This window comes from Carassius gibelio, chromosome B21 (genome assembly GCF_023724105.1).
Source record: "Carassius gibelio isolate Cgi1373 ecotype wild population from Czech Republic chromosome B21, carGib1.2-hapl.c, whole genome shotgun sequence".
Lineage (NCBI taxonomy): Eukaryota > Metazoa > Chordata > Actinopteri > Cypriniformes > Cyprinidae > Carassius > Carassius gibelio.
The window spans coordinates 15,672,439-15,696,663 of NC_068416.1; the positions used below are offsets into that span (position 1 = coordinate 15,672,439).

Below are 24,225 nucleotides of genomic sequence, written 5' to 3' on the forward strand. Positions count from 1 at the left end.
TTGAAACGCAAAACAAAAAGAAACAAGTAAAACATGCTCCATTTTTTCATAAGCTACTGCAGCATGCACTGACTGGGTTTTATATAACCACTGACTGAATGCAATGGTAACATACAGAACTGTTGCTGTATGATGAAGCCTGCTGTCTGTGAAGTCTGGCTTCAGAATCCCAGCAGTAAACCCAATAATCTCTTTAACAGAGCTCGCTGTGATCCTCCCAGAACATCTTCTCCCCTGATAAATATGACTGGATCTCAAAACCGTTTCTCACATCTCCCACCCACTCGCATATCAAACCGCAAAAATGACCAACAAGTGGTCCAACGCAGATAAACATGTTCTGCTCTGAGATTCTCACATGAGATTATTCAGTCTGAAGGGTCATTAGATAGTTCTCATGAGAGCTCATCAGATGCCTGTCACAGACCCAGGAGTCATTTGGTGGGATGGCAGGAAGCTCATTAAAATGTATTTATGCTCCAGTGTCAGTAATTGGGCACAGGAGCCAGTGTTATTTAAAGGAAAAAGGTCTGCAGATGCAAAATGTCAACACAACGGAAATTCTCGGCTGCCAGGGTGGGAGCTTGAGAATTATTTCACATCTGGGGGGCTGTTTTAGAGAGAAAAGGCAGTTTTAAAGAAAACAAAGTACTTTACAACAAAACATTCTTCCAACATTTCTTGAAAGTGAAATATTGTGCTGTATGTCAATGACAGATGCCAATGATGCAAAATTGGATCCTAAAACACAACACATGTGGCACTGACATACAGTAGAGAACGTGATTCAAAATCTGTAGAAGAAAGGTTAACTGGGTCAGATCCTCTAATGAAGTCACAGCCGTCATTCACAGCCAGACAATAACAAACACAAAGGTGCATTCTAAATCACAACTATTAAAATGCTGCAAGTCAGTAAGTCACTGTCCTGATGGCTTTAAGTAGACATTCTTGCTGTATCGGCGAGTCATGTGTTTGCTAAGAATTTGAGTAAAGTTGAACCCTTGACAATGTTATCACATCGTTAATGGTTCATGTAGCTCACATCACCTCAGTCTGCCAAATCTCATTCTAATATATGATTTCTGATAACTTTGAAGAACTATCAACTGTTAAAAGTGTTTATCAAAGGGATAATTTACCCCAAAAATGACAATTCTGTCATCATTTACTCCCACTTGTGTTGTTACAAACCTGTATTCTGCAAATCACGAAAGAAGATATATTGGTAACACATTTAAGATATTTTAGAAAATCTTTTGGAAGATTATGTGGTAACCAAACAGTTTTTTGACCACTGACTTCTACTGTATGTAAAACAGAGACATCTCAAAGTATCTCTAAGTTCCACTGAGGAAATAATTCAAAAAGTATTTTGGAACGACATAAGGTTGACAATTTTTTTAATTTAAGTGAACTATTCCTTTAAAACATCACAAATATGCTTTGATAGAATCTTACCATTTGATTTGTTTGGCTCCCATTTTGGCACTAGAGTTCCTAGCCCTCTGCACCACGTTTATTCATCCATAGACCATTAGGAAGTATATAAATCAGCATCGTTCTTACAGACAACTTCTTTAGAGTCCTGTCTTAGCATGCAGTGTCTACAGAATTGCCACTCGTTTGCTAACTAGCTCCTCTTAAATCACCATACTTGGAACTGACAGCAGATCCTATCTGTGAGTTCAAAGCCTCTTCAGATGCACCCGACGTTGTCCATATGGAAATCCTGTTTTCAATCCATCCACGGTGACAGGAGAGAGCGGTACTGCTCTGTCACCAGGGCAGCTGCATCCTACCCCCTCCTCTTCTTCTCTCTCCGGCTGGGAGTTTGGCTAATTATTCCTCTTCTCAGTTCAACCTGTTCACAGACGACTCCTTCACTTCATAAAGCTCTCCAGTGCCGAGATCTGCGTGTCCCTGTCTAGTTCTCGCGCTCCCACCCTCCCTCACTAGCTCCTCTTTTTCTGTGCGGAGATTTTAGACTCAGTCCGGCCTCCCCCTGTTTACCCTCCCCCTCTCGCCTTCCCTCTATTTCGTCTTCCTTCTCTGTCCTGCCTCTCTCCCCATCTGTTAGGACCAGTATTTTGACAGAGGGGGAGCTGCTACGGGACTGTCTGGCTTGTAGGGGGGCAGAGATCTGATCTGCACCGTTTGCTGCAGCATTGAATGCACTTCTGATTTCTGAATCTTTTGCTAAAAAATTGCTATAAATACATTTGATTAGCTAACATAACATTGGTATAACATTTTTTGAAAGAAGTCTTATGCTCACCCTGACTACATTGATTGCTTTTAAAAAAAAACTGCAATCTAATAATAATTTTTGTAACAAAAATATTTTGATGTATTACTACAATTTCAAATAACTGTTTTTCTTTTTAATATACATTTTAAAATGCCATTTGTTCCTGTGATAGCAAATCAGCAGCTATTTCTCCAGTCTTCTGTGTCACATGAATTTCAGAAATCATTTGTTGCTCAGGCAACAATTTTGAAAACAGCTACAGCTGTCTGTGACTTCTCTTTATTAAATAGTACTGTGAAAAGATAATGGAATAGTACTATGGTAAAGTGAACAGAATATGATTGTGAACATTACCACTGCAACACAAATCTAAAATGATCTCAGCAGAAATCAATAAAAGTATGCACAATGCAAGCAAAAAGCTGTCAATTTGGCAGAAAAATATGTTCTGTGCAGATGGATTTCAGTGGTATCAGAAATACCAACTTCATCAGAAAATAAAGAAGCTGAGAATCACTACTTTGATATTTTCAGTAGTTCTCATTACAATCTACTTCCCCAATTCCAGAAAATCGTCGACGTTTTGTAAAATGCAATAAAATCAGGAATCTCTGATTTGTTAATTCGCTTGAACTTTTAATTGACAAAAGTACACACTCCCAAAAAGTTATATATAGCCAGAATAAAAGTGAAAAGGTTATAGAATATCCATGTTAAACTATTTTGCAACAGTTCACAATAAGCAGGTGAACTGGTAATAGGTCAGAGTATCATGTTTGGGTATAAAAGGAGCCTCTCAGTCATTGCAAGCAAAGCTAGATCAAGGCTCATCACTTTTATGACAAATTTCATGAGAGAAGTGTCAAAAAAAAAAATCTCTTTTCGCAATACAAAATTGCACAGAATTGATGTCTTTCACCAACTACCAGACGTAATATTGTGAAAAGATTCAGGGAATTTAGAGAAATCGCAGTACATGTAGGGCAAGGCAGGAAACCTCAGTTGAATGTGCATGGCCTTTGAGCCCTCAGATGGCATCGCATAACAAACCATCATGTTAAATATAGCCACATGGGCTCTGGAGTACTTCGTAAAAACACTGTCATTTACCACAGTCTGCTGCTGCATCAAGAAATGCAACTTGAATATATGTTACTCTTGAAGAAAGCTATATATTTAGCTGTACCAGACTTTCATTAGTGACAGAAGCAAAAGCAAACGTCTGTCATGGTATGGGGGTGCAGCAGAGCAAAGGGCAAGGATGACTGACTTAAGTCCGAGGTACTATTGACATGGAGGCATATATTTGAATTGCAGAACTGCAATTACATACTGCCATCAAGATGATTTATTTAATGGGAAGACCATGGTTATTAGATCAAGACAATGCCAGCTCTCATTCTGTATGTGCTACAACAGCGTGGTTTCGTAGACTCGGCCCACCTACAGTCCACATCTGTCTCCAATTAAAAATGTATGACCGGTCATTAAAAGGAGAATCACATACTGCTGAGCATCTTTTATCAAGCGAGACTGGACAAAAATGTAGCTTGAAAAACTTTTAGTATAAATTAGTATCCTCGATTCCCAAACAATGAAAAACTGTAAGAGGAAAGTTGTTGATCTGACAAAGTGATAAACGTGCCATTGTCCCAACTTTTTTGGAGTGTGTTGCAGCCATCAAAATCAAAATTTGTTTAGCTTTAATAAATAAAATGACATTTGTTTGCACTTCAGTCAACTAAATAAAGATTCAAAGAGATTTAAACGGATAAATATTCTTGATTTTATGGCATTTCACAAAACGACCCAACTTTTATGGAATTGGGGTTGTATTTATTTAAATGGTCAGTAACGAAGTCCTGACGATTTATTAAAGCATTTGATTTCAAGCATTACCCAAATGTAGCCTATGGGGCAGTGAGCTATCCAGATCTGTCAGGTTATCTCTGATCAAGTGCCTCTTAACAAGTCACTGACCTGACAATGTCCTAGAATGGTTTCTTACATAACACTTTTAGAGGCATTTACATACATCACCAAACCCAGAATTAATGACTAAGTGTACAAATGATGTTCTTTTGGATAATCAGGTACTGAATCAGCTCCTCCAGATAAAATCAAAGCTGATGTCCCACATAAAAGAACAGTCACACATTTTCTGGTTTTCAGTGGCAAAGCATGATGACGCTTTAAAGAAAGCCTGTGGGCAGGAACATCTCAGGCCTTACGAAACAAGCAAGGAGAAAATCCTCGTGACAGCCTCCTCCAGCCTATCTATGTGTTCTCCTCTCATAAAAGCGGAGAGAATAAAGAAGAGGGGTTGTGATAATGTGTTTGTGTATATTTTGTAACTACAAGATGAGAATGCTGGGAAGCTTGTTGATTCCAAGAAGTGTTTTACAAAGCTGAAGCAAATTATTTACAGATGAATGTATTCTCAACTTAAAGGCTTATAACTACATCAGTCTCTTTTTGTCTATTTATGTGCATTTTCACTAATGTTTTGTTTGAATATTGATTGATTATTAGATCTTAAATATTAGTATTGAAATGATTAGAATTTACCCAGTGGATCTTGCTCCTGTCTCCTCTTCAAATGTCCCTCTCTGTCCCTCATACTGTTGAACCAGTGCTCGGACACTCCAGCAGGGGTTCTCACTGTCCTCCTCGCCACTGCAGCCATGACTAAGAGCAAAAAATACAGTGGAATTAGAAACTGTTAAAAGCGGTTTCAAGTACGGATGATCTTTTCATTTGTAAACTAAACAACTCTCTCTGAATATAAATTTTTAAAAATTTTGCACTGTTTCAGACTCATGGTAACCATTTCAAAGCTCCAACAAAGCACATGAAAGATTATTAGTAAGGGTGACATCAAATCTTAAGTTGTAGAAACATATGTTTAGAGCAGTAGATCTGATTATCCATATGCTACCTCTGAACTGAGCTGCAATTCCTAATTACAGTGGCAAGAGGGCAATGATTCATCCGTTTGAATTTCTTCTTTGAAACACAAAAGGAGAACTACAAGCACTAATATTTCAAGTCAAGCAGACTTTATGTATTCACTCATAACATTTCACCGGTTTTGTGAACTGAGTCAACTGATTCTTAAGAATGATCAGACTAATTAACCCAAAAATGAAAATAAGCCCATGTTTTGAAGGCCTCCTGAAGTGAATGTGTTTTTGTAAGAGAAATAGTCATATTTTAATGTTATAAATAGGGGTAGATGATACAGCCTCAAAATGATATCACATATATATATATATATATATATATATATATATATATATATATATATATATATATATATATATATATATATATATATATATATACACATATATATATATATATATATACACATATATATATATATATATATATATATATATATATATATATATATATATATATATATATATATATATATATATATATATATATACATATATATATATATATACACATATATATATATATATACACACACACGATATTTATGACGATATAGAAAAAAAACATGGAACAACATTTTATTGGTGATTGTAGCTGGCAGGTAGCAGCATTTTTTTCCCAATGAGCTCCTGTCATCAGACAGTCTACCTAATTTGAAGTGTAAATCTATTGTCATAAGGTGGCAGCAGCAGCTGTGTGTTCGACTTGAAGCAGACCGATCAGTGTACAGGGCCTTAGCTGAGGTTTGTGGGGCTCTGTGCAGGTTGTACCACTGGGCCCTGTTTGAAATTGTGTAAATTGCACAAATAAACAAGGTTTGTAGGTGTCCAGGTACAAAAACTGTATAATCAAATGTAAATAGCATGGCATAGTCTTCACTGTTTAAATTAAATATAGATTAATTCTTGTTAAAACTACAAAGTAATTCAGTAAATGCATTGAGTGATTTTCCCTATTTAATTTCTTGGATTAACAAGGACACTGACAGCGGCTAGTAAATTAGGTGCGGTCACTTTAAGAGATAAAACATCCGATATAATGATACACATTCCATTTCTATCTCAACTGTTTACTTAAGACATAACTGCGCCTTTTTAATCGAGGATACTAGCAAAGACAGCTATTGTGACAATTTTGAATGCATTTGTTAGTTCAAGAGCAAGAAGAGACAAAACTCAATTTGGTGTTTAAGGGCTGTAGACGTGTCTCTGCATGCACACTGTACACACAGAACAGCGTGTGGGTGCTGAATTAAGCTTTTCATGTCTTTTTTGCTTGTGTATTGAGGTTTATTTGTTCGTTTAAGCACTGGAGAGAGTGAAGAAGAGCTCAGTTTACTGTTTCCTCTCCGTGTGCGAACTGAACTCAATGAGAAAACTCTTAGTTGAGTTATTCCACGTCTTTTGTTCGAATGCTTTAAACTGTTTTAAATGTTTCAATTGGCAAGGCTTACAACACTTGCAATTCATAAGCTTTCATGCAGGCTGTCTTTTTATGCTGGCATCGGGCAGTCAGTTGAAACCGTGGATGGTACGATATGGCAAACCCCTAGTTACAAATATTTTTCTCTCTCTACTGCTGAGATATGCTAGTCTTGTGAGTTTGTTTACATGATCAAAGGAAGCAAAGTTTCCTTACATTCCTTGCGCAAAGGAAATCCAGTGTTGCCAAGTCTGCAGTTTTCCAGCGGAATTGGGCTACTTTATCACTATTGCCACAGGTTAAAGCGACTCCGATAACGTGATATTCATCCCGTGGAATGCAAATTTTACTGTGCAAACCCCACCAAAAACATGTATTTTATCCCCCCGGACCCGGAAGAGAAGACAATGCTGAATAAAGTCGTAATTATTGTTCTTTTTGGACCAAAATGTATTTTCGATGCTTCAACAAATTGTAACTGACCCTCTGATGTCACATGAACTACTTTGATGATGTTTTTATTACCTTTCTGGAAATGGACAGTATACCGTACACACAGCTTCAATGGAGGGACTGAGAGCTCTCGGACTAAATCTAAAATATCTTAAACTGTGTTCCGAGGAGGAATGGAGGTCTTATGGGTTTGGAACGACATGAGGGTGAGTCATTAATGACATAATTTTCATTTTTGGGTGAACTAACCCAAAAGTTAATGGACCATCTTAAAGGGATAGTTCACCCAAAAATGAAAAGTACCCCATGATTTACTTACCCTCAAGCCATTATACAAGTGTATATGTATAAAAAAAATGTCCTGACTCTTCTAAGTTTATAATGGAAGTGAATGGGGGTCGATGTTTTGAAGCCCCAAAAAGTGTATCCATTCATCATAAAAAAAAGTGCACACGGCTCTGGGGGAATAATAAAGGCCTTCTGAAGCGAATTAAAACACTTTTGTGTAAGAAAAATATCCATATTTGAAACTTAATAAACAGTCATCTAGCTTCCACTGTTGTATGATGATTTAAGTGGATGATTTAAGATGTAGTTGTAGTGAAATATGCTAGTGAGAATATTATGGAGAACTAACCCTATAAAATGAGAAGGAGATTTAAGAAAAGCTACTCTATGGAAGCAATTCTAAATGAATAAACATAAACAATAAACAGGAGGTAAAGGGAAGAATAAAGTTACATGTACCTCCATTCTTGCCTTAGATGAAAGACGGAGCGGCCAGGCCGAGAGGCATCCTCCCTTGCTACTGCTAGTGCTGCTGCTGCATTCTGGGCCATGGCCATAGTGGAATGAGGTCTGTGATTGGCCGAGGAGCCAGTGGAACTCCTGCCTACGCCAGCTCCAGCTCTGTGACTGGCTGATGCGGAGGGTTTAAAATGTGCAGCTAGAGCGAGTATGAGCCTCATGGCAGATTTGAGGTTCCCCTCCACTATGTCTTTGAGTACAGAGAGATAGAAGAGATCTTAAATAAGCAGTTTTATCAGCTTAACCATGATTAAGAGCCTGCTTTGTAACTCACCCCTGGCAGACGTCTGGGGCATTCTGATCCGTTTGGATGATACAAACTGCAGAACCTTCTCCACATTCTGCTTCCTCTCCTGGTCATCACGTGGCACATAATGAATGCCATCCAGCAGCTCACCAGCTTGCCAAATATATAAAACACATCTCAATACAATGGCGTATAACACAGTTCTGCAATAAAAATGGAATATGATGTACAGGCTTACCCACGATCTCAATGAGGTGTGCTAGAACCACACCATCTCTGAGATCCTGCCGTAGATCGCTCACAGGTTTCAGTCCAGGCTTCTTTCTCAGCTGTGCATTAACCCAAGACACATAGGCAGCCAGTTGCTGCTTGACAGACAAACATTTCATCAGGTAAGTGCAAACTTAGTCAAGTCTATAGCTCAAGAGCAGATTTTACTTAAGTATTTTTTTAATTATTTAATTACTTAAGATTTTTTTTTTCAACTTTTCAACTTTTGATCAACTGAATGCACCTTTGCTGAAAAAAGTAATTAAAAATCTTACTAAGGTCAAAATTACTTTTGAACAGGAGTGTATATAAACATGCATGCATAGAAAACCAGCTGACCATTATATAGCAACAACTTCCACCTTTTTCCTTGAATTACTGATTATTCCAAATTGCAATTAACAGGTAAACAAAACCTCATGCTACAGTATAGGGTGACTTTCCTCAAGCTCAGCCTAAGCACAAATCACAAGTCGCAATGGAGCCAATGTCCCTACGTGCGTTTCTTTTTTGCTATACGTTTGATTGAAACATCTAATCATTACTGTTTATAGTGTTCACCGTCTGTTTGATAACATGACAAACTAACAGCTTGATTTTTATCATACATTTCAGTACTATCAATTTGAGATAGTCACCACTGATAAGCTATTACTAAATATAATGTAAAAACTTTAATTTTCTGTAAAGCTGCTTTGCAACGATTTGCATTGTGAAAACTTGAATTGAACTGAATTAAACTGCAAGTTATCATTAGTGCCGACAGTCCTGGTGGATAGGTTGTGCAGGATAAGCCTGTGTTGGTACCCACTAGGATACCCGTTGTCAAAAGAAATTTATGCCTCAGTGCTCAAGATGCACCTGCTTTGACAGAACAAGTCCCTCCTCATTCACCCCGGCCGGTCAGCATCGCCCGGGTTCAACAGCGTGGATTAGTCTGACTTGCACTTTGTCTGGCATGTCACAAAAGGACAGCTTAACAACCCACGTTCACGCTTCCTCTTCAGCAAATACATGTAGGAACACAAAGACTGCAGTGAGGTTTGCCGCAGTCCTGCAAAAATGATAAGTGCTGAAGAATGTGGGATGGCTGCAGAAAAAATACAGCATGTAGAAATAGCATATACTTATTTATAATAAACGAGTCCAATACCTTAGATGAAAAATGACACAAAAACACCATGAAAGTATCAAATTTTGTCTATGTGACTACATTCTATATGTCTTCTAAAGCCATACGATGGCTCTGTCAGAGATACGAACCAAAATTTACATATTATTCACTGATAATATTCCCCACAAGTGAGCTGTAGACAAATATGACACCAGATGACATCTGGAGTCACCAGATCAGTGTAGTTGTCAATTAATCATTCGTTCCAATACTGTAAACTATACTATACGACCTATACTATTTGAACTGAACTGAGCTGGACGATGACGTCACTGAATCAATGATGAACTGACTTTAACTGAAAGCGTTTACTATCGTCCTCTTGCATTATCGACACAATATTTTCCTGTTTAATAATATAAAGCTGCTTTGACACAATCTGTTTTATAAAAAGCTTTATATAAATAAAAGTGACTTGACTTGACATAACCAGAATAGCCGATTCATTAAAAAAAAGATCCAAAAAAAATACTGATCGGTGATCACTATTTATTTCATAACAAATCAGTATAGGTCAGATGTCAAGATTATCATATTCAATTTGGAGTTTAATGCAGTCATAAGGACCAATTTTATGATGCCTGTTCATTGAAATATAATGAAAAAGTGCATAGAAGTTCAAAATGTCTCTTTTTGGGGGAAGAAAATCTAAATTATGGAGTAAATGAAGCCAAGAATTGAAGTTTCTCATATATGACATACATACTATTCAGTAAGATTTTTGAAAGATTTATTCTTTTTTACTCAGCAAGGATGCATGAAGTTGATCAAAACAATAAAGACTTTTTTTAATGGTATAAAAGTGTTATTTTTCTTCTATTAATTTTCTATTCATCAAATATATCATGTATCACAGCTTCCACGAAAATATTAAGCTGCACAAGAGTCTTTAAAAATGTATAATGAAAAGCATGTTTCTTGAGCATCAAACTTCTCAGACTTCTTTCGAAAAACATTTAAAAACCACACCGACCCCAAAACTTTGAAAGAAACTGAACAGTCATTTATGACATCATGTGTCACACCTTGACAAAACATCTCCTATTAATCTGGAAGACTGTGGATAAACCTTTCCTCGGCCTCCACCTCCCAACCAATGTGTAGTTCCCATCACATGCCAACACGTGAACAGTCAAGTACAACACATGCACACCAAAATAAAAGAAAACAAAATGAGCTCTGCATGTTTTTCACGAGGACCAATGCACAGTAGCATTTATTGATTTGCCACATGGTGGGCTGACGAACACAATGCAAGCTCTGTCTGAAGCATATCTGTCTCACTTCAATCTAACAATGGTCCAGAGTGACAGGCTTCCCAGTGAGAACAGCTGACACTAAGAACTTTCAGCACAGATGCACTGTAAGATGCTGACCATGCTGTACAACTTGAAGGTAGCAAAAGTCATGTGCAACCAGCTGTACAAATGAGCTATCTGTTCCCACAGTGAACCAACAGAAGGATACATCTCCATCACCGGAGCCTGCTGTTCTGCTGTAATCCCACTTTATATTGGTGGACCTGAAATATCTGTGGAGACAGCTGGGATTCATAACAAAAAATCAATGATGGTTTGAGAACAGCGCTTGACGGTTTAATGGTTACAGTCTGAGGGCAGGCAGATGTAGAAGCACTCAGTCTAAGGTAACATCAGTAGGGAATGTCTGATGATTACAGAAATGGTATAATATGCTTAACACCTCCTCCCACACTTAACACCATTTTTAAAGCATGATATAGGAATCTCCACGGGTTAAAATTACTTTAACACTTATATAGAAGGTATAACTTCAGTTAAAAGACTATCATGTTATTCCAATGAAAATATAAAGTAGAGCAGCACTACACTGCTATTTGTAAAATATATCAAAGTAACACAAGTAGAGAGCTGACTACATGTACAGCACAATAGCCGACTGTCTCAACTGAAATTATAATTTTTATTGTGCAAATTTTGGAGTAAATATTGCATTATTTATGGCTTCTTTTTATCACTTCCTGTTTCAGTATTCAGGATTTCATGTTTTCTACATATAATTCAAAAGCACTATTTTCAACACAATATTTCTGCAATTGTAATTCATCTGTAAATGCATTCATATCATAAATAATACCCATTTATATCTGTGTGGCATGAAACAGTCGATAAATGCAGGATGAATAGGAATGTCTTCCATTGCTTAACAGCTGTTAAGACTTATAGACTTTCACTGGCATTACTACTAACAAACTACTGAAATTACCACGTTTATTGAGTAAACCATGGTATCTATGGCATAATTTATTGTTTACTGGTCTTAATTAATAATGTTGTCAACCAATCAACCAGTTTCAATCAGCTGCTTTAAAAACATTATTTCTGCAACTGTAATATCCATATAAATGCATTCACACGCCACATAATATACCTATTTATGCATGTGTGGCATTAAACAGTCTCTGTAAATTCAGGATTAATAGGATTGTGTCTTCCATTGTTTATTAGCTGCCAGGACAATCCTTCTCTCTGTTTTTGCGCATATGGCACGAGGATTTTAGTTTGCATGTGTTCTATTAAATATCACCGGTCAATGACTGTAAACATACTTTGTTCTAGTGCATGAAATACTAAGTTACATTCAAAAGAGCCTGGTATCTGTTGTTCTACAGTCACTACTCACAGACGGTGCAAACAATACAATGCCGTCGCCCTCTTCGGAGTTTCTTGCGTAATAAAACGCTTCATAAGTTGCGACAGCTACCGCTTTTAACTTTTTAGTGAGTCTGAACTTAACAGAACCTAAATAAGCCAATGAAACGCAGAATGCACGTGTGAGGGTTTAGGAGTTCAGTACCTCAGTAGGACCCTCCTGCAGCACGTCAAGCAGATTTCCTTTAGACAGGGATGCGATCATTCTTCCGACTTCTCATCAGGGTGAGGGGAGCGCGAGTGGAAAATGTTAACGTCCTTACTCAGTGAGAGTGTTTTGACCGCATATCGGAGGAACTGAGGTAAACAAAGGAAACTACAGAAACTACATCACTCACGGCGATGGCCATATGTGCCACCCGTTAGCTCGCTAGACCTGAAACAGGATACGATGTGGACGCGGATGGGGAGAGAGCTAATGCGCATGCGTCCGCAGCAGCGGCTCCGCGGTCGTTATGGCGACGCTTGAGTTCATGTCGGCTGCTTTCTGTCTCTAGCCTCTGCGATGTAAAGTACACTGGTCTTGATCGAGAAATGCACATTATACCTGTTCTGACTGAAATGACTAATTTTAAATTGAATTAAACCTCTTGAACGCGAAGCACAGAAGAGGTGCTCTAGCCTGGATCGCCACCCTGCAGCCCCTCCTAGTTTAAACCCAACACCACACCACAATGTGTAAAAATCATGATGTGAAATCAGAAATTCTGTACGCAGTCTACTCTGGCTTCATTGTGTTCAGCCCCATTAGACCACATCCTTCCTGCCTGCCTCATGCTTCCTGCTTCTGCCTCACTGTTTTATATAAAACAAACTTATAACAATTATCTTTTTTATATATATAGTTAAACTGAGTTACAGAACCATTACTATAGAGATAAAAGGCTCTCTCTACAAATACGGCATATTTCATCTTATTTTATCCATTTATTTAATTTTAATCAAATGTCTGTCTCCCCCTGCTGTAAGAACTGCAGAGGGGGGAAACATGGTTCTAAATGTGGGTCCTGTAGCTAATTTTACATGATTACAAAATTTGTTTAATTTTAAAAAAAGGTTTTTATTTAATGAAAAATTTGCCTTATTAAATGAACTATTATTTAAAAGCTTTTTTTCCCCTTATTGGGCCTGAAATGTAGGAATTTTGGTCAATATTGCTAATTAATATTTTGCTAAATGTGCTTTTGTGCTGAGACCTTGGCTGGTTTAGGCCTGTCATGGATAAATAATGATGACCAACCTTCCTTTACTTTCTATGTGACCAACAGGAGGTGGCAGCAAGCCCGTTTTGATAAATGATGAATTGAATCGTTCAAATAAAACGATTCGTTCAAAACGGCTGATTCAATTAGAAACGAAAAAAGCCCGAGTCCCAATGTGCATAATATCCATCCTTAATTCAATGTGATATTAGTAATTTTCAATATTATTTAGGGCATATAGTCTGGATAGTATGCACATGTTTTTCCCTGGACGCAGGGAAAGTGTCAATGTAAATTGTCCATTGAATCACTGGCTCACTAATTCTTTAAGGAACGAAAAACAGTGTTAGGTTACTGCAACTGAATAGCATATTTAAGGCCTACTGATATCCAGAAAAGTTGCTTGTGCAATGAATATAAAAATATAACTCATACATGGCTATTTTTTATTTAATTACTTGAATTTGTAGACAGTTAAATGAGCTATACCAAGTCTACTGGTAAGATTTTAGTTATTTCTTTTGTTGTGCAAAATGTAATTTATAGTTTACTTTTTCTAAGATATTTAACAGTGGCTCATCTGAATAATCAGTTACAATTAAAATCTTCAGAGACTTCATAAAAATGCACAGTGGGGCTCATATATAGCACAAATTATTTCATTAATTCACATTTCTATCGCACGTCAAGCTGAAATCCTAGTTTTACATCGTGTCTTCCACTTCTGTGGGTTTTATGTGGATCAGCAGACTTCCAGATTTCTCCACAGAAGGCGAATGCAGCATACTTCTGATCTACGAAGTGTTAAATGTCTCAGTAATTTTGGTTTGTTTATTATGTTACGAACCAGTTGACGATGGAAAATCTGCATACAAGCCTCTCCCATAGATTTTCATCACTTACACTTCAAGACTTCAGCGTTTACTTAAACGGTTGACTCCGACTGAACTTCGCCACATGATTACAATTTACTGAAACTCGTAACTTGTAAAGCCAATCGGGCTTGTAAACATTCTCAAGAGCCTCTCAACGATAAAACTAGCGTTAGCATCCATAACGTTACCAGAAATCAGTTCTTAAATTTTAGCGACCTACATTAGGTTTCTCCCGCTTTCTTGACGATATCATTAGTGAGTTTGGTAATCCACCTTCATGTAAATATAGTTATACATTTGCAGCAGTAGAAAGTAAATCACAGCAGCAGACTTCGGAATCCGCACCGGTCATAGTTTCTATGGTTACCAGAAACAGAAGCACGTGCGCTAAACAGCAAGTGGTTGGAATAGTTTTTCTGATTTGCCATCAAAGCGGCTGAAAAAAAAAATCGTGCAAGTGTTTTGAATCATCACTGTCGAGATGAAATTCTAACTTTACCCTGTGTTGTATGATTAGTTTATAGTTTTGTATTACTGGCCCGTGTCTCCCCCTGCTGTAAAAGCTGCAAAACTGTAATGCGGTCAGAAAACACTACTTTTAAGTAACTGGACTATTAAATCAAAACCGAATAGTTATTAAAATAAATCCCAAGCGACACATATTTGGCTGTTGTAGGTTTGTTTATTAATACTAAAAAACAAACAAAACAAAAAAAATATTTGCACAAAAACATATAGAGTAACAAAATCTAAAAATATATAAATGTATCAATGATTATAAACCTTATCACCTTTCAATGTTGTGTTTTACATGAAAACAGCATTTAGCACATCAGGCTCACTGCATATTAAAGACAATATTGGCAATCTGACATGCTAGTTTATATGATAAATGTTTATTACATCCGGAACAGCTTTTGAGTTATCAGCTGATTCGATTCAATTTCATACAGTTCAAAATAAAGTCACAGTCGCAAAGAATCTAAAAACAAACAAAACCAAACCACTTACAAAACAATACACAAAAGTCAATACAAAATCCAAAACCTGGAAAAGTTCATTCAGGCATTTCGAAGCACCTTTCAATAATCTTTTTCTTTGCTCATGTATGCAGAGCACTTATTCCCCCCTCATATTCTTATTATTTTTTTCAGAAGTCTAGGTACACATCCAATGGTTTACTTTTTTTTTTCTCTTTGCACATAATTTCTCATTGCTGCAATTCAATGAAGATATATTTGCAAATACACTTTGGCTTACAAATAATGCTAAAAAAATTTTCCCACACTTTTACAGTAAGTTTTAATTGAATTTAGTTTATATTTATTTTCACTAAATTTCTGTAGATATTTAAATCTTCAGACCACAACACATCCTACTGATATTTCAAGGGCTATAACTCCACTTGGCACATACACACACATATTTGGGCACCTTTGCTATTACATAAATAACATAACTTTTTTGATTTTGACTTAACATGTAAAACTCATTTTGCCCATTTATTTGTTTTTTAACTAGAGCTGTTAAAGCACAAAATTAAAGCTCCAAGCACCGCAAGAACCGAGCAGAAATTTACACCCATCGCTTCATTTTTTTTAGTTATGCGCCTGTTCATCATCAACTTTTTTAATATATTGTGGGGAGGTTATGGACGTTCATGCTGGGTTTGGACTGACTAGACATTGCAATGGCCAGTGAAACAAATACAGTGAGTAACTGAGATCTTTTAGGTTTTATCATGTGGCTGTTTGATTGATAAATATGCAAATACATAAAACACAAAGCTATCAAAATAGCTTGCATATCCTGTCAAAAGTCTTCAGTATGTGAGAAAATCCAAAAGATTGAAATATTTTAAGCCAGATAACGAAAATTTCAAAAGAAAACGATCCTATTTAACCACAATTATGATACATTCATACACTTGCAATTTGAATAATATTTTTTTAATAATTAAAACATTGTACCTCCATAAGTGTGAGCCTTCACGTTTAAAAATCAAGATTTCTTTTTATGAAAAAAAAAAAATGTACAGTTATGATTGGCATTATCACTCCATGACAACTTTTTATTAGGTTAACACACTTTATCATACAACAATAAATGTAGGCAGTAATGAGCACCTTGTGACTAACACAGACTTGGAAGTAATACTAGTAACGGTGGAGAACTAGCCACCAGTGTAATAAAAGAAAGAATGTACCGAAGAAAAAGTCAAGCCAGAAAAGGTTTCTTGGCAGTTTGGAAGTACTGGTTCTGTCTAAGATATGGAGTCAAGACCAAAGCATGAGGCAGTGGAATGGTTTGATCTCTAAGTGCACAAAGCCTGGAAATAGCACCCACACACTACTGGTAGAGTGCATTATAATTTAAAAGAATAGATCACCCAAAAATGAACATTTGTTGAAAATGTATTTATCCTCAGGCCATGCAAGATGTGGATAAATTAGTTTCATCATAGAAACAAATTTGGAGAAATGTGTCATTACATGACTTGGTCACCAATGGATCCTGTGTAGTGAATGGGTGCCGTCAGAATGAGAGTTCAAACAGCTGATAAAAACATAACAATGATTCACAACACAACTCGAGTCGCTCAGTTAACATCTTGAGAAGAAAAGTTGTGTGTTCGTAAGAAATCAACTTAAAGATCATTAAGGCATTTTAACTGTAAACCATTGCTTCTGGTCAAAACATGAGTCTTTAATCCATAATAAAGCTTCCTCAAGTGAAACAGTCCATCCTCTTGTGTCTCCTCACATCCAAATCCACTGACGTATTGGTTTAGAGCCGTGTTGGACTGATTTTGCTTGTAAATGGTGTTTGCTCTAAATTCTAAACTCAAACAAGTTGACTTTATTTTAGTGAAGAAAGCAATATGATAAATAGAGGACTGTATTTTATTAGGAAGCCATGGTTCAAGGTTAAAGACATTAATGATAGTTTTCATTAATTTGTAACTTTCACAAAACATTGATGAACTGGGGCCATGTGGATTACTGAGATGTTTTTTTATCAGCTGTTTGCACTCTCATTCTGACGGCACCCATTACTCACTCCAGAGGATCCACTGCTGAGCAAGTGATGTAATTTCTCCAAATCGGTTCTGATGAAGAAACAAACTCATCTACATCTTGGATGGCCTAAGGGTCAGCAAATTTTCATTTCTGGGTTAACTATATCTTTAACCAAGAGTGAACTGACCCCTGAAGTGGTCACATTATAGTGGTGAATTATCGTAAAGACCTAAACACAGAAACAACATGAGAATTGGTGAATTAAAGTCAACCATCTTACCCTGTTAACACATCCCAGACACTTCCAAGATTATTCCACATATTTAAATGTGTTCTTTATATGTCATTTAGACTTATTAATGTCTTAACCTCTAATAAACATTAATCATTCATGCAGATTATCCATTAAACCTTGCTTGCTTATTCAATATTTTCTAATAGTAATGCAAATGTTGTAGGATGGATATAAAGAAAAAATCCTAATAACAAAAAAAAAGTGTGAAAGTCAACAAATAAATTAAACACAACTTTAAAGCCACACGTTAACACCGTTGTGATGAAAAATCAAATAAGTGCACATTTAATCATGTAAACTTAGAAGCTAAGCAGCAAGGTGGAGTATTATCACAAAATGTTGAGAAAATGTTGCTTGGTGTGTGAAAAAGCAGCAAACTGTAGGGGACAGTCTGTCTCTTTGCACTCGAATTTCACGATCTGAAGACGTGCACGGCTCGAACTACATACTGTCGGCAGATGGGACACTCGTTCATGCGTTGCCCACATTTGCTGCAGGTGACCATGTGGCCGCACTCCAGCAGGACGCAGTCAATGGGAGAGTCCATGCAGATCTTGCACAGGTTCTCCTCCTGGCCGCTGGGCTCAGCAGGATCAGCAGGATCAGCTGGAAGAGTGGGGACAGATTCAATTATCAGTCACAGATTCAATAATTGTCTTACTTTAAAATAGAGGCTAATTGCCATGGTATTTATAAATCATACCTGCTTCTGTTTTTGTATTTGAAACTGAAAGTAAAAAGAAAGGGCAAAAACGTCAATTACAGTAAATTGAAGAACAACAGTATACACAATGATGATTTAAGTTACACGACCATTCAAAAGTTGGGATGAATAAGAATTGTATTTTTCTTTTCTTTTTCTTTTTCTTTTCTTTTTTTACAATTCCTCCTCTGCTCACCAAGCCTGTTTTTTTTTTAACCAGTAATTTTGTTAAATATTTTTACTATTTAAAATAAATACTTTCTATGAAATACATTATCAAATGTAATTTATTTCTGTGAAGACAATGCTACATTTTTAGCATCATTATTCCAATCTTTGGTGTCACATGATCCTTTAGAAATAATAAATAGAAAGCAATTTTTTTCTATTTCAATATTTACTATTCAATATTTTGAATAGTAAAAATATTTCACATTATTGCTTTGGCTGTATTTTGGATAAAATAAATGGCGGCTTGGTGAGCAGAAGAGAATTCTAAAAAAATAAAAAAATAAATAAAAATCTTGCTGTCAAAAATCTTTTGACTGGTAGTGTAAACGTCTTGACTATCAATTTTGATCAAATGCTAAATGTTAATAAAAGTATTGAGCAGCAATAACAATAATAATAAAAAAAATCTTACTGGACTTCAAAACAGAATTGTATATAAACTAGGATGATTTTTTTTTTTATTATTCTAACATTTATTCCAATCTTATGCTGTCATTTTAGCTATACATTTAAATACTTTGTTTTGTAAGAATATTTTGTAAGAAAAAAAAAAACTCACATGCTAAAAAAAACAATAATATTTTCAATTGCAATTGCAATTTTTGCATTACTAGTCCAAGTCTTTATGTGCTAGGCAATACTACCACTATGTTGTTGTGGTTTCACAGTGTTCATGTAGAAAGACGTACCGAGGTTGTGAAAGTCTTTCTGATCATTAAAGAGGTGGGTGACCTTCTCCATTAGTTCCCATTTCTCACAGCAGCCCTGGTAGTTCACCAAGTTACGTGCCAGAATCTCCTTCAGCTGCCGCACGCTGAGGCCTTCGATGTCCTCCACCCTGCTCAGGTCAGACAGAGAGGCTCTTCTGCTGAGCACCAGCGTCTCCTCACTGTCTGTGGACTAAGTGAAGCGCAGATAAAACACGATTATATCTGGACAAGAGGCTTCTGCTATACACAATAACACAGCATGCTTCATCCATACCTCTTCCTCATCATCCTCATCATCTTCTTCGCCCTCTTCATCTTCTCCACCTCTATCTCCGTCTTCTTCTTCCTCCTCCTCACCCTCTTCGTCGTCTTCGTCGTCATCGTCGTCCTCCTCCTCCGTGAGGGCTTCAGATTCGGCGAGAGGATGGGAGGGTGCAGCCGGCTGTGACCGGGATTCGGCACTGCCGCTGCCCCTGGGAGTTTGTTGAGCCAGCACCAGCTCCACCAGCTCCTCCTTCTCTCGGCACATCTGTGTGGGGGTTTCGTGCAGGTGGAGATAGTCACGGAGGTCCTTCACCTTCAGCCTCATCAACTCTGCCCGTTCAAAGAAGGTGCAGTGGAGCCGCTGACAGGTGTGGCACATCCGCGGCCGGACATCCATCTGCACCGAGCAGCGGCTGCAGAAGCTGTTTTTGCAGTCCATGCAGACATGCTACGAAATAGATTGAAATCAGCCAAAACCGCTCAAATCCAATTAGATTTTTTCTGGGATTTTTGCTTTAGAGGGTTAGTTTACCCAAAAATGAAAATTCTGTCATTAATAATTCACCCTCATGTTGTTCCACACCCGCAAGACTTCTTCGGAACACAGTTTTGATATTTGTGATGAAGTCTAAGAGCTCTCTGACCCTGCATAGATAGCAACACAACTGAAATCTTCCCAGTCCCAGAAACGTAGCAAGGGCATCGGTAAAACAGTCCATGTGTGAGTGTTGCAAAGCTACGAAAATATTGTTTTGTGTGCAAAAAAACATAATTTATTCAGCAATTCTTCTCCTCGAGTTACCGTCTTCCATAATCAGTGTTGTTAACGTTCAGGAGAAAACACGCGCATGTTGAGCGTAAACAACGCTGATTGCGTTCTTGGGGAAAGCGCGCACACGCATCATGCTCTCTCCAAGATTGTGGAAGCTACAACGGTAAATCGGGGGGAAGAATTTTGAATAAATTATTTTTGTTTACTTTGTGCAGAGCACAAAAAAAAGTATTCTATAGCTTCGTAAAAGTTGAGCCACTGATGTCACATGGACTATTTTGCCAATGTCCTTGCTACGTTTCTAGGACTGGAAACATTGCAGTTATATTGCTGTCTATACACGGTCAGAGAGCTCTTAGATTTCATCAAAAATATCTCAATTTGTGTTGCAAAGAAGAACGAAGGTCTTATGGGTTGGAACGACATGAGTAATTAATCAAGTCAAGTCAAGTTTTTTTCAAGAGCACATTTAAAACAACAGAAGTTGACCAAAGTGCTGTACATCCCACATCATAAATCAACAACAACAAAAATAAAATGACAGCTTTCAAACTGAAGTAATGCCAAGGAAAATAAATGTGTTTTAAGACTAGATTTAAAAGCAGATAGTGGTGGGGCCAGCCTCACAGACAACGGTAAATTATTCCATAGTTTAGGGGCCGCAACTGAGAAAGCCCGATCTCCCCTATGTTTCAACCTTACTCTAGGGACAGCCAAGAGCATACAATCTGCTGACCTAAGAGACCTAGATGGAACATGTTGTTGTATATGGTCAGAAAAGTAGGCCGGGGCTAGACCATTTTATGTCAATTATGTCAATTAATGACATAATTTTCATTTTGGGGTGAACTATCCCTTTAACAGCAGAACTGTAGTAAATGTAACCTGATTTACCGTTCTTACACTGTCAACCTGGCCTCCGCAGGCCTTGCACAAGTGTTCGGGTGGTGCTGGGAGGGGGCTGGAGCCCGAGTCTGTGTAGGCCTGGTGCCATGAGCTGCCGTTTTCTTCCACGGTGGCGGTGATGTCCACACAGAGCAAGCTATAACATAAGGTCTGCACAACCCATCCTGCTCATACAACAAAGTATTAGTTCATCTAAGATTAGGTTTATTCTGTGAGTCAATGTATGCTTGTGTTTGCTATTAATTAATATTTCCCAAAAGGAAACAAAACTCTCTATGACTCTATGATAAAGGATTTGAAGAAGTGCCCTATTAAATTAAGTTTTATATAAGAAACACTTCATATCGATAAAGCATCCTAAATAATAAAATAACTGCAGATCAAATCAGACAAATATAAACTACAGTCAGTGTAATCTTCATTATATTATAGTCAATCTTTTTTCATCTTTTTATCAGAAAGTCTATAACATCTGTTACACTCTTTATGGTTATGTTAGTTCTATTTTATTACAGAATGTATTCACATTTTGCTTTTTTTCAATTCTAATATGAATTTCAGTCTAAGTTGTCTATCTATCTATCTATCTATCTATCTATCTATCTATCTATCTATCTATCTATCTATCTATCTATCTATCATACATACATTTTATTGAATTCAGTTTTATTTTTTATTTGAGTTTTTCACCTAATATTTGTTTTGTTTTATTTCATTTTAAGTACTGCGATTGTTTTATTGAGCATTATTGAGATGCAGTAAGACATTTACATGTATGCATGAACCCAGAGAGCTGCTTACCAAGACTGCCTTGCTATGTCGGTCGCTTATGATGTCCAAAAATGCTGTCTAGATAGGCAGAACACTGGGTTTTGAGACACAGCCATAGACTGTCTCTCGCAGAATATAATTAAGGTAACTAAATGCATATGAGATCTTACCCAAAGTATCCGTTGCAACGTCCTATTACAGCCATAAAATATGTGTTTAATCGGGGACGCATGAACGATAAATACTAAATGAACGAATACGCTCTGTACAGAAATAGGTGAAATCGCTTTGCAGTTCCCTTGACGAACGTAAAGAAGTATGACGTCAGAACGTGTAATCACGCGAGAAAAGCCGGCGTCTGCCTAAACGAGGGTTTCTTTCAGGGTTGCCATGTATGCTTAATATGATTGAATTTCATCAAACCGTTGTTAAATCTCTTCAAATACCATGATATTTTAATTTGAACTATTGTTATTAATGCATTTTACCTCATTGTAAAGTTTCACTTCCTCATTGTAAACATACCACGATAAATCAAAGCAGAATACATTTTAAAAAGAATAGCCTATATAAGTATGTACGTACAAACCGACACACACACACACACACACGCACATACATGCACACACACACACACACACACATACACACACACACACACACACACACACACACACACACACATATATATATATATACATATGTATACACACACACACACACACACACACACACATATAGCTAAATTTATAATAATTATTATATTTGAAAGCTAATTAAAAGAAATTAAATTAGAGTATTAGACTGAAGGAGATTAATTAATAAATATTGCAAGTAAATTTAGGGTTAAATTCGTTATTTTTTAGGTGCTTTAAGGATTGTAATACAAGTTTAAAATATTTTGAAATGCCACAAAACAATCTGTTATTTCATTTTCTCTCGATTTTTCTAGATTGTGGCTGGAACCCTCTGCAGATTGGTCAAACAAGGCAGAATGATTATTATCTAGTGGGATCTGGCAACATAGTTTTTTCTTCCTCCCTTGTTGTTTAGTGATCATCAGAGTTATACTGCCATCAACTGGGCTAAAACTACAAGGATGGACATACAGTAATGTTAATGTTTCTCATATACAATATTTATTCCAGAATTCATTACATTCGGAATTGACCCTTAATTTCTTCTTCTTCTGTTTTTTTTTAATGAAGTAAAGATGGCATTCAGATTCATGTTTATTCATGCCTTTATTTAATAATGAGTAACCAGCTAACTTTACATGTGATTTATTTATTTATTTATTGCTGTGTTTATTAGTTCTATCTATCTATCTATCTATCTATCTATCTATCTATCTATCTATCTATCTATCTATCTATCTATCTATCTATCTATCTATCTATCTATCTATCATAGACATGGATAATCCTATTCTTATATATATCTGCAAAATCCCATCAAGGACAATGCAATTTACCTGCATTTCCACACACAGATTAAAGGATATATGAATAATCTGAAGGTGTCATGCTGTATACTGAACATTATCATATAGCCAAACTACTAGGAAAAACTGTTCCTTCTGCACCAGAAGAGTGCGCTGTTTACCAAACGTTGGTTAGCTCTTCATTAATGTCCATTGATCCGGAGCTGTTCAGTATCCAGATGACACTGGATTAATCTAGAGAGGTCAGGGATCAGAGGTGAAGCCCTCATCAGTGATGGCCCTTCAGCAGGGCTGCTGATTTGGGTTAACTCGTTAATCAGGTTACCCTGCAAATGCTGTTTGAGGCGGCTGTTGGGTGTAACAAGTGGATTGTGCCCCACACGTTTATAAGACATGGTTAGAGGTACCATAGACGATTACATTTAATTCCTCTTTTGATCTGAAATCAAATATTAACAAGCCTAACATTCAATATTAATAACAAGTATGTCAGGCAGGGGCATAGCGTATACAGGGTATGCGTGGGGCATATGGCCCGGGCAGATTGGGGGCCCGCCGAGCCAAGGGGGAATTTTTAAGTGAAACAAAGGAACGAATATAGAGCCCTTCAGGGGCCCGGCCCTTGTCCGACAGCTTATCAGAATTCTCCACCCGAGTCCGATCTGAACCTGCGTGACTAGGTATGGACAAGCCTTTGTTCTAGATGAATCCTAAAAAGATGGCGTTTTACAAGCTTCCAATTTTTTTTCCGTAA

General features: G+C 37.0%; 2 protein-coding genes across 6 annotated transcripts in view; both read right to left on the reverse strand.

Moving 5' to 3' along the window:
• LOC127985798 (dixin-A) overlaps positions 1 to 14,623 on the reverse strand; it is a 30,910-nt gene extending 16,287 nt beyond the window's left edge. The window contains exons 1-5 of one of the 3 annotated variants that reach the window (XM_052587963.1): positions 14,576 to 14,623; positions 8,383 to 8,509; positions 8,172 to 8,297; positions 7,838 to 8,087; positions 4,820 to 4,939 (exon numbers count right to left, since the gene is read on the reverse strand). In XM_052587963.1, the coding sequence (XP_052443923.1) occupies positions 4,820 to 4,939; positions 7,838 to 8,087; positions 8,172 to 8,297; positions 8,383 to 8,509; positions 14,576 to 14,608 (656 nt within the window). In that variant the 5' untranslated portion in view covers positions 14,609 to 14,623. Of the gene's footprint in view, positions 1 to 4,819; positions 4,940 to 7,837; positions 8,088 to 8,171; positions 8,298 to 8,382; positions 8,513 to 12,423; positions 12,971 to 14,575 lie in introns of those variants that run through there. The other 2 variants (XM_052587961.1, XM_052587962.1) reach the window with 2 other exon arrangements.
• A 394-nt stretch (positions 14,624 to 15,017) lies between these two features.
• LOC127985801 (E3 ubiquitin-protein ligase rififylin) lies at positions 15,018 to 22,365 on the reverse strand. 3 transcript variants are annotated; one of them, XM_052587966.1, is made up of 7 exons: positions 22,198 to 22,357; positions 22,058 to 22,105; positions 21,245 to 21,420; positions 19,589 to 20,026; positions 19,294 to 19,504; positions 18,374 to 18,397; positions 15,018 to 18,276 (listed from the first exon to the last, which is right to left on the reverse strand). In XM_052587966.1, the coding sequence occupies exons 4-7, from the start codon at positions 20,015 to 20,017 to the stop codon at positions 18,083 to 18,085; spliced, it is 858 nt and encodes a 285-aa protein (XP_052443926.1). In that variant the 5' UTR covers positions 20,018 to 20,026; positions 21,245 to 21,420; positions 22,058 to 22,105; positions 22,198 to 22,357; the 3' UTR covers positions 15,018 to 18,082. The 3 variants fall into 3 exon arrangements, with proteins under 3 accessions (XP_052443926.1, XP_052443927.1, XP_052443925.1); XM_052587967.1 differs by lacking the exon at positions 22,058 to 22,105 and having other exon boundaries at positions 15,018 to 18,267; positions 22,198 to 22,365; XM_052587965.1 differs by lacking the exon at positions 22,058 to 22,105 and having other exon boundaries at positions 22,198 to 22,365.
• Between the last annotated feature and the right edge of the window lie 1,860 nt (positions 22,366 to 24,225).

What these genes read in the sequence shown, in the direction of transcription:
- LOC127985801 (XM_052587965.1), bottom strand. Translation starts at nt 20,017, where the DNA reads ATGGACTGCAAAAACAGCTTCTGCAGCCGCTGCTCGGTGCAGATGGAT. An exon ending in ATGAGGATGATGAGGAAGAG is followed by an intron (nt 19,505 to 19,588) that starts GTATGGATGAAG and finishes CGCTTCACTTAG; the next exon opens with TCCACAGACAGTGAGGAGAC. An exon ending in AAATACAAAAACAGAAGCAG is followed by an intron (nt 18,277 to 18,373) that starts GTATGATTTATA and finishes CCACTCTTCCAG; the next exon opens with CTGATCCTGCTGATCCTGCT.